The sequence below is a fragment of the Onychomys torridus genome, unplaced genomic scaffold, assembly GCF_903995425.1.
Source record: "Onychomys torridus unplaced genomic scaffold, mOncTor1.1, whole genome shotgun sequence".
In the NCBI taxonomy this organism is placed as follows: Eukaryota; Metazoa; Chordata; class Mammalia; order Rodentia; family Cricetidae; genus Onychomys; species Onychomys torridus.
Genome location: NW_023411432.1, coordinates 7,325 through 16,735, shown reverse-complemented (window position 1 = coordinate 16,735; position 9,411 = coordinate 7,325). Strand labels below are relative to the sequence as shown.

General features: G+C 35.7%; 1 gene segment (V, D, J or C); it reads right to left on the bottom strand.

Annotated features, from left to right (window-relative positions):
* Positions 1–706: 706 nt before the first annotated feature.
* On the bottom strand, positions 707–1,368 carry LOC118575147. The segment is given in 2 exon segments: positions 707–1,065; positions 1,320–1,368. Coding segments are annotated over 2 exon segments (408 nt in total).
* Positions 1,369–9,411: the final 8,043 nt, after the last annotated feature.

Below are 9,411 nucleotides of genomic sequence, written 5' to 3'. Positions count from 1 at the left end.
ACAAATGATCCAGTTGAATCATTGTATGTAGAGAATTAATTGGGGGCTTCTGTCTGTGAGCATTTGTATGTATGTGTGTACCTACAACCTCTAAAACATAAAGTCTATATTATGTACTATATTCTCAGACTATGCTTTAGGTAGTAGAATGAAGATCCATTGTCATAATTTGAAAGTTTTACAAGATTTTACATTAGGCATTGTTTGTTAGTCATGCCCATTTCCACAGTGCTGCACATTCTACAATATTCAGAAAGATAGTCTCATAAGTATTTCCCACCTCATGAAGAGATGATAGAGAACTATGAGTTCAGTGTTTAGTTCTTCTGCATGAGATCAAGCAATTCTCTGATGAAGGACTACTCTGGGAGAGAGCTGTTGGTTACCCCATACATTGGAAACAGTTATAAAAATATGACTTGTACAGCCCTACAAATATTCTCAAAAACCCAATGAAATCCTCTCAAGAGTTCATTTCCAGTTCAAGAAATCTAAATCAAAGCTCTCAAATACTTCTCTGCACAGAATTCCAAAAAGATGGGGTTTCTGGTTGTCTCATCCCACAATCTCCAGTTATATAGTTTCCTCTTCTTAGCCAGGAGAAGTGCCTTAAGGCCCTTGAGTGAAATTTGACCCTGATTCCATTGCAGAAATATTTGGAGACTTTTGTCACAACTCAGTCAAAATCTTCACCATATGTTATCTTCTAAGAAGGAAGCAGTGGTATCTGAGAACGCCAAGGTAGTTTTTGTTTTGATTTGTAGAACTGTGTAAATGGGACACTGCTCTTCTGTTGACAGTAGTAAGTGTCAACATCTTCAGCCTCCATGCTGCTGATTATGAGAGAGTATGATGTCCCTGATCCACTGCCAGTGAACAGAGCTGGGACTCTGAAAGCCAAGTTGGAGGTTCCAAAAAACAGGAGCATAGGGCAGTCTCCTGGCTTCTGCTGGAAGTAACTGGAACTTGCACTTGAGCTGGCACTGCAGGTGATAGTGACCTTCACCCCTCCTGATGTGGTCATGGATGCTGAAGACTGAGTGAGAATAATTTCACCATCTGATACTATGGAGAGAAAAATGAAAATAGATAGACATGAGTAGAAAATGAGATTCTAGATGACTATGCAAAAAAAAATGACAACAAAGTAGAAGGAGGAGAGCTAGAGGACAAAAAGAAGTAAAGATAGAAGGAAGGAAGGAAGAAAGGAAGGAAAGAAGGAGGGATATTTGGAATGAAGCAAAATATTTCCTTTTAAATTAAAACATCCATGATGGAAATGATGCTATGTTTGAGTTGGAGATCCCCTTCTTTCTCACCCAATACACTGAGTAGTAGCAAGTTGAGCATTTTCTCCAGCAAACCCATCGTGTTGTCTGGTATCTGTTTGTAAAACTGTCTTGTCTTAGATAATTCTCTTAAAAGCAAGTCTGAGCCATCTCTGGTTTCTGAGGTGTAGATATGCAAATGGCATGGTGTTGACTAGGACAGTCTTATCTCATAAACACAGGGGTCCTTTCACTTACTTGTAGTATTTAAGTTGGTAAATTCAAAAGCTCTCAGCATTTGGGGTTTTTATGTTTTTTTTTGTTTGTTTTGCTTTCTCTACAATGTCCTATGCCTCTAGTATTTTGTATTCTTCACATGTTTTCTCATAGATAGGATTAGTTTGACCTTTCTAGAATGATAAGTATTGTACTTCAGTGTGTGGGATTTATTTTTTCTGTGATAAAGCTCAACTGAGGATGACTAGACTGTACATTGGAAAACCTGAGGCCCCAGATCTGCATCTGCCTCCTATTTTTACTGGCAGCTGCTCAACTAATGTTTTGCCCATCCATTCTAGTCTAATCTAGTGGCCCTGAGCTCACAATTCCCTGGGAAGGCCACTGAACCTGGGTGTGATCAGAAAATCATGTATTTTCAGGAGTATTTCCACTGAAGAAAGCATGTAGCAATTTTGTAGCACTATCATGAATCCAAAACTCTGTTTCCTGCTCCTCTTAAGAAGACCTTGAGCCTCTGTTCCTTCTGAACCAGGGTTGTTGTTTTTAACAGGAGTGGTATTCTGGGACAAGGTTTCAGGGTCCCCAGATTCAGAGGATGTCCCAATATCACACAAAAGCTCAACAGTCTGGAGACATTGTGGAATCTAAGTCAATCAAGAGCCTGGAAACCTCTTTAATTCAAAGTGTTACCATGGCTGTCATCACTAGGGCTGGAGAAATTGACTAGATAATGTGTTACTATTGCCCTCTGGCCAATAGAGATGGATAATAGGACAAGTCAGAGCCTAGAGGAAACATTACAAAGTTAATAATCAGTGCAAACACTAGTGTGCTTGGGAAAGGGGTGAGTGAAGAGAAGGAACTCATGATAAGCCAAACCCTGGAAAGTACCTCACAATGACTGATGGAAGAAAAATAAATAATGGTGCAAATCCAGTCAGATACACATGCATAAACACGTAAACTTGCACCCTGCTTCTTGCAAAGAAGAAATAAGGAAATATTGATAAGAAGGCATTAAAATAGGTGTAAAATCAGGTAAAGTGTGTAAACAAACAGATTCTTTCGTTATTTACAGATATGTATTGTATTGGGCCAAGTAAAATTGTGTGGATCATGAATATCATAATTTAAAAGTTCATTTGACACCCATAGACTACCAATGTGCCCAGAAACTTACTCTGGTACACAGAGGGACAGAATCATCTAATATAAAGCCATCTCATAATATACTGTTGAATGTCCAATGAGGCTGTTCTATACAGTAGACTGTAAATGTACTGCTCTTTGAGCTGTGGATTGCTGCCATGACTCAACATGAAGATACTTTAGTATATTTAAAGAAGTAAAGAAAATTTTGCCTTGTTGTGGATTACAAATCGCTCCTATAAAGATATAAAGAGTAGATTTTAGTAATTATTTAAGATATAAAATAGGTCTACAAAAATTAGACCCTGTAAGGTGTAAATTAGAAGAGATTGATTATGAACTCTTAATGACTTTCAAAGATTATTCAGAGACATTTCTCATCTATGAACTATTGCTGGGGTAGAAAATGATGAACTGGGTAATTTGTTCAAAACCTTAGAAATTGACAAGGACTTGAATAGTCCAAGAGAATTATCACCTGAAACTGAGAAAGAATTGGCCTTAGTAGAAAAGAAAGTACAAGAAGTACGCATGGATTGTGTTGATCCAAAGCTGGATTGCATTTTGTTTATTTTACCCTCTAGACATTTTCCTAGAGGAACTTTAATGCAGAGGGAAAATATTATGTTGAAATGGATACTTCTACCAAGTAAACAGAGTAAAAAATTTAAAACTTATGTAGAAAAGTTATCTGACTTGATTTTAAAAGAAAAATTGAGACTGTCAATTAACAGGAATAGACCCAGCAGAAATTGTCATACCTTTAACTAAGGAGGACACTTAAAAAAATTATGAGCAGAAAATGAACCTTGGAAAATGGCTTGCAGAATTTTTTTTTTTTCGGAGAGATTAACAGTAAATATACCAAAAGCAATAGAATTGATCTTATAAAGAGAGCTGATTGGATTTTGCCTTACATTGTATGGGAAACATCCATATCCAAAGCTCATACATTTTATACAGATATAAAGAAACAAGGAAAGGCAGAATACAAATCAGAAAATTTAAGTAAAGTGGTTCAAAGTCCTTATTATTCAGTTCAAAAGTAGAAATTGTGTTCTATTCTGTTGGTATTAATGGATTTTTCAGAATCTCTCATCATAGTTACTGACTCTCAGTATGCTGAAAGAGTGATATTACATATTGAGACTGCAGAATTTATCCCTGATGATTCAGAATTTACTTCACTATATATTCAGTTACAAGATACAATCAGAAATAGGAATCATCCCTTATACATAACTCACATCCAATCCCATACAAGTCTACCTGGCCCTCTAGTGCAAATAATGATGAGATTGATAAATTATTGATAGGAAATTGCTTGGGTCCTCAGAATTTCATTAAAAAACCCATCAAGTCAATAGTAAAGGTGTAAAAAAGGATTTTCCTATAACCTCACAACAAGCCAAGTACATTATAAGGAAATATCCTATGTGTTCCTTTTAAAATCAGATGCCATTACCTGTAGTATGTAACCCAAAGAGTTCTCAGAGGAATGAAATCTGGAAGATGGATGTGTTTCACTTTGAAAAATTTGGAAAAATCAAATATGTGCGCCACATGATTGATACTTATTCAGGATTTCATCGGGCAACTGCCATGAGTTCTGAAAAAGCTGATTCTGTAATAACTCATTTGCTAGAAGTTACAGCCATCATGGGTATACATGCACAAATAAAACATGACAATGCTCCAGCATATGTCTCTATTAAAATGAAACAGTTTTTTTGATGATTACAATATGAAGCATATTACAGCTATAGCACATAATCCTACAGGCCAAGCAGCTATAGAAAATCAAATATAACTCTATAGGATATGATAAATAAACAGAAAGGGGTAACAAAAATAACCAGAAATAGACTGTACAATGCTCTATTAACTTTGTATTTTCTCCATACTAATGAGAAAATAACAACAGCTGCAGGGAGACATTGGAAAAGAAAAAATATAGAATTAAATCAGCCTATATACTTTAAGGATGTGCTGACCTCAGAATGGAAACCAGGATATGTGTTATTTTGGGGATGATGTTTTGTATTTGTTTCTATAGGAGAAGATAAGCTGTGGATACCATCAAATTTGATAAAGGTTCGATTTGAACAAGAGAGACCTCTTAATTAGAAGAGGTGATAGTTCATCAACGAGCATGACAATCCAATTTAAACTAACTTATACCACTAACATATGCCTTTTCATTTAATCAGACATAATTTGTCAAAAGGGAACCTCCCCAAAGTTAGTCCTGGGGAAAGGTTTTTGTTTTCGTTTTTTTCAGGAGAAGGAAGGCTAAGGAATCTGCAAAAATGAAACATCTGAAAAAAAGGAAAAATCATCTAGAAAAAAATGTCCCAAGAAAAAGAGTAAATTGACCTATTGGTATATCATCTATAAAATTTTATCAGTCTTACTAACTGATTGTTTCTGCTCTTCTTTAAAGACACTTAACACAAATGGTCTTCTTGTACTCTCAGTTCAATTAAAATTTAAAGCTGGCTTTGGAGTTGGAGAATGGCTCTCTCCTTCTTTAAACTCAAGCATGTTGTTAAAAGGAAAATGCAAACTCTCTGTAACAAGCCAGATGAAAGAGCCATCTTCTGACATGGGACAGGAGAAATCAAAAAAAATATGGGATTTTTCTATTACTACTAATAACAATTCTTTGATTCTATTTTGATTCTTTAATCTTTTCTTAAGGTATGAATTTTATAACATAAATTTATAAGATATATATATATATATATATATATATATATATGTTTTAAACTTCTGAGATATTAATGGTTATATAGAATACTAACAAAGTCTAGAAAAAGGCTTCAATTAGCCACCTATACATGTTTTTGTATTTGAGTTTCTATCATTTTTCTGCAGGGAATTATGACCAGGCCTAATATCAAATTTGAAGTCTCCAGAAGGATGATGGGGCCCCACAACAACAATAATTCTACCAGGACAATATAATGCCATTAAGCTGATGAACATAACCTACAGATGAGCTTTGAGCTACAAACAGCTCAGAGCAATTTTGAGATGGCTAACTGAGATGATCCTATTTCATAGACTACTTGAACTAGAACTTGAGTAAGCCCTGAATTTTGGCACTATGTAGAGACTGGAAAACAACTGATATAACTACCTCTCCTAGATTTTGACAATTAACCCAACTTTTATTCTTTCAGAATAAAGATGCCTTTGACCACAACCAGCAGGAAGCAATTTTTAGAACAGAACACCCACATTCCCAAAGAGGTGGTGTGGTGCAGGTGGTTTTTGGTCTTTTGATAATTTTCATTGTTTAGGAGGGTTGGTTACAAGTTGTTGTTAATGGTTAGGAAAAGGTCTAAGCAAAGGAGATTTAATTTAACGTTCTTCTTTGAAAACAAAGATATATAGAAATGATAGAATAGAGGGTAGATTATCGAATCTACTCTGAAAAGTAAAGAGAAGATACAGATATGATATAGATAAAATATTGTTTGATCTAGTTTTAAAAGACAATTACTAGTTTTAAATACTTTACATTGGATTGGACTTTTGTATAATGTATACAAATAATATACATATTGAGATTGAGCTTGAAATTGTTAGAACATGCTATATGGAATATTTCTAAACTTGTTCAAGATATTGTACTTATACAGTTCATTCAACAATATAATGCAATATGCTAATCCTTTAAAGTTATTATTGGCAACTATTAGGTTATAAAGAAATGAAAGTTAGTAGTTAGACATTACAATTTTGTAGTCATATTAGGTAAGTTTTCAACAATGAGCAAATAGATTTTAGATAGATAGGTCGTCTTCAAACCTTTCAGAGATCTACAGAATATGACATTTAAAATGTTGTAATAACTTAGAAATTTTTTTCTTTTTTCATTTTTAATGAGACATGTTGGCTCCTGGCAGTACAAATCTACTTCAGAGAAGATATGGGCATTGAAGAAACTGCATATAGAGTTAATTTTCATTGTGGCAAAAGTTAGCCACTGGACAACAAAGTGTCCTGAAATCAACTATGGACAAAATAGGACAAAACTGACAGACAGGACACAAAACAAAGGACTATGGATTCCTCACAAGACAAATGTGGTTGTGGCTTCACAACAGAAATCCTCTGATGCCAGGACAATATGGCACCCTCTCTGAAGTGGCCTTTGCAATCCAGAAAAGGTACAGTGCCTATTTTTTGAAGGTAGCTGAACATGCAGTGGACCTATGGCTTCTCGTGTACAGTGGAACTTTAGATAAAACAGTTAATCTTGAAAGAGTAACTAGGCTGATGAAGTCTAACCTCTCAATGGTAGACTGACATTTAATAAAAGAATTGAAGCCACTCACAAGCTGAGAAGAAAGGGACGTGGACAAGAAGAGGTTGCCGAGATGAAGCTACACACAAACAAAGAAGAACGAACATCTGAATTCCAAAGCATCAACAATTTCCAGAATTTAAAATCCTGAATCATGACAGGACACTAGTGGAATTCAGGTTTATCTGGTACATGGACTAATCATACCGAATGTGAGGTTGAACTGAAGGCCTTGTGTAATCCAACTTCACAAAGTAGTCTTTCAGATACACTAAGCCTTTAGTTTGCAGATGATGCCCCAATGTTGCTGAGAAACCTCTGGTGACTGTACAGGCAGCTGGCTGTTTCTGTCAACTCATATTTTCTTGGAAGTTGGTTGTTTGCAATTCCTGTTTTATTAGGTAATATATCCTTCTTGTGTCTCTGAGGAGTTGAAGATTAGATAGTTATAGTTATAGTTATGTGAAGATTAGATAGTTATAGTTGTAGTTTTCCTTGTTAAGAATTTCAGAAAAGAAACTCACTAAAGAAGTGTAAGTGTATAAATTTGAAAGACATTATGAGATAGTTCTCTGTTAGTTATATAAGATAGGATAGAATGTAAATCAGATTCTTTTTGGACTTACAAAAATAGGATGATAATGGAATATTTTCTTTGAGTTAGTCAAATGAAAATGGACTATACATTGCTTGGGTATTTATTGTTTGTATTTATGGTACCTATTTTATTTAGTTTTTCTCATATTAGTTATAACCATTTTTCCTTTTTTTTAGAATAGAAAGTGGAAATGTGTTGTTATCTTATCTGTGCTGAATTGTGATTTTATTTGTATGTTAATAAACAGAGTTGCCTGAAGATGAGAGGTCAAAGCAAGCCATAAACAGGAGTTAGGTGGTGCTAGCACATGCCCTTCATCTGATCACATAGCAGGCAGAGTCTCTCTGTGGTCAAGGACACAGCCAAGCATGGTGACATGAACCTTTAGATCAAGTACCAATCATAGAGACCTGGAGGTCTATATAGACAGGCAGTAATGAGGAAGTCATGTGGTTGGGATTAGAGTCAATGAGAAGGCAGAACAGAAAGGCAATAAAAACACAAATCAGACAGAAAGAAGTTGTATCTGGGGAAGCTACTGCTGGTGGTAAGCTAAAACTAGTCATGACTCCTACTCTGACCTCTTTGGCTATTAACTCTATTGGCTCTGAGATTCTTATTTAATAAGGCTATTTAGAAATTAATCTGCACCACTAATTTATATAGAAGATATGTATGTATATATTTATACTAATGATCATGTGCTCTGCTCATCCATTGATGCCTTATTCTGCAATTGTCACAGAAGCCTACTCCTACTGCAAATGAGAAGAAATATAGAGACCAATACCACGAAATTATTTTTAGAAAGATAGAGACCATGAAACCCATACTTCTACATGGGATGTATCTATCAAATCCCTCCCCCCAGACCCCAGAAAATATTGTGGAAGAGGAAGCAGAAAGCGTTCAGGGAAATACAAGGGATGGATGACACCAAGAGAAAAAGGCCCTCTACAGCCATTGAGCCAAAATGATATGATCTGATAGTGACAGAAGAAGTATGCACAGGACCTCCCTGTTTCTGCACCAGGTCCTCTGTCTGTGTACTATAGATCAGTTTAGTTCTTTCTTGTGAATCCTGAATGTGTAAGGAAGTGGGGCTCTGATTCTTGTTGCTTCTCTTGGAGCTCTTTTGTTTTTCTGTTGGATTGTCTCCAACTTCAATATGAGGTTTCATTTTATCTTACAGTATTTTATTTTGCTGTTATCTTCTAGAAGTGTGTTTTCTAATGGAAGACTGAAATGGAGAAGATCTGGATAGGAGATGAGGTGAGTATCAACTGAGAAGAATAGAGGGTGGGAAAAGTGTATTCAGATAACAAATAAAAACACAAAAATATTGAGCAAGCCACAATGAACAAGTCCATAAGCATCACTCCTCCTTAGCCACTGCATCAGCTCCTTCCTCCAGTTTCCAGCCATGTTTGAGTTCCTGGCCTAAATTCCTTCAGTGATGAACTATGATATAGAAGTATAAGCCAAGTAAAGACTCCCTTGCCCCCCCCAAAAAAAAGAAAAGAAAATTAACTAAGACACTTGTACTTCTAGCAAAGAGAGAGATAAACAATTATGAAAGAAACTTCTGTCAGGTGGTAGTGGTGCACCTTTAATGTCAGCACATGGGAGGCAGATGCAGGAGGATCTCTGTGAGTTCGCAGACAGCCTGGACTACAGACTGAGTTCCAGGAAAAAGGCACAAAGCTACACAGAGAAACCCTGTCTTGAAAAACCTTAAAAAAAAAAGGAAAAGAAACATCTTCCTCTCCATTGACGTGATCTAAGAGATGACACCCTACCTGAGACCATGTTGTCAACAAGACTTAGTTCAATAAACTGTA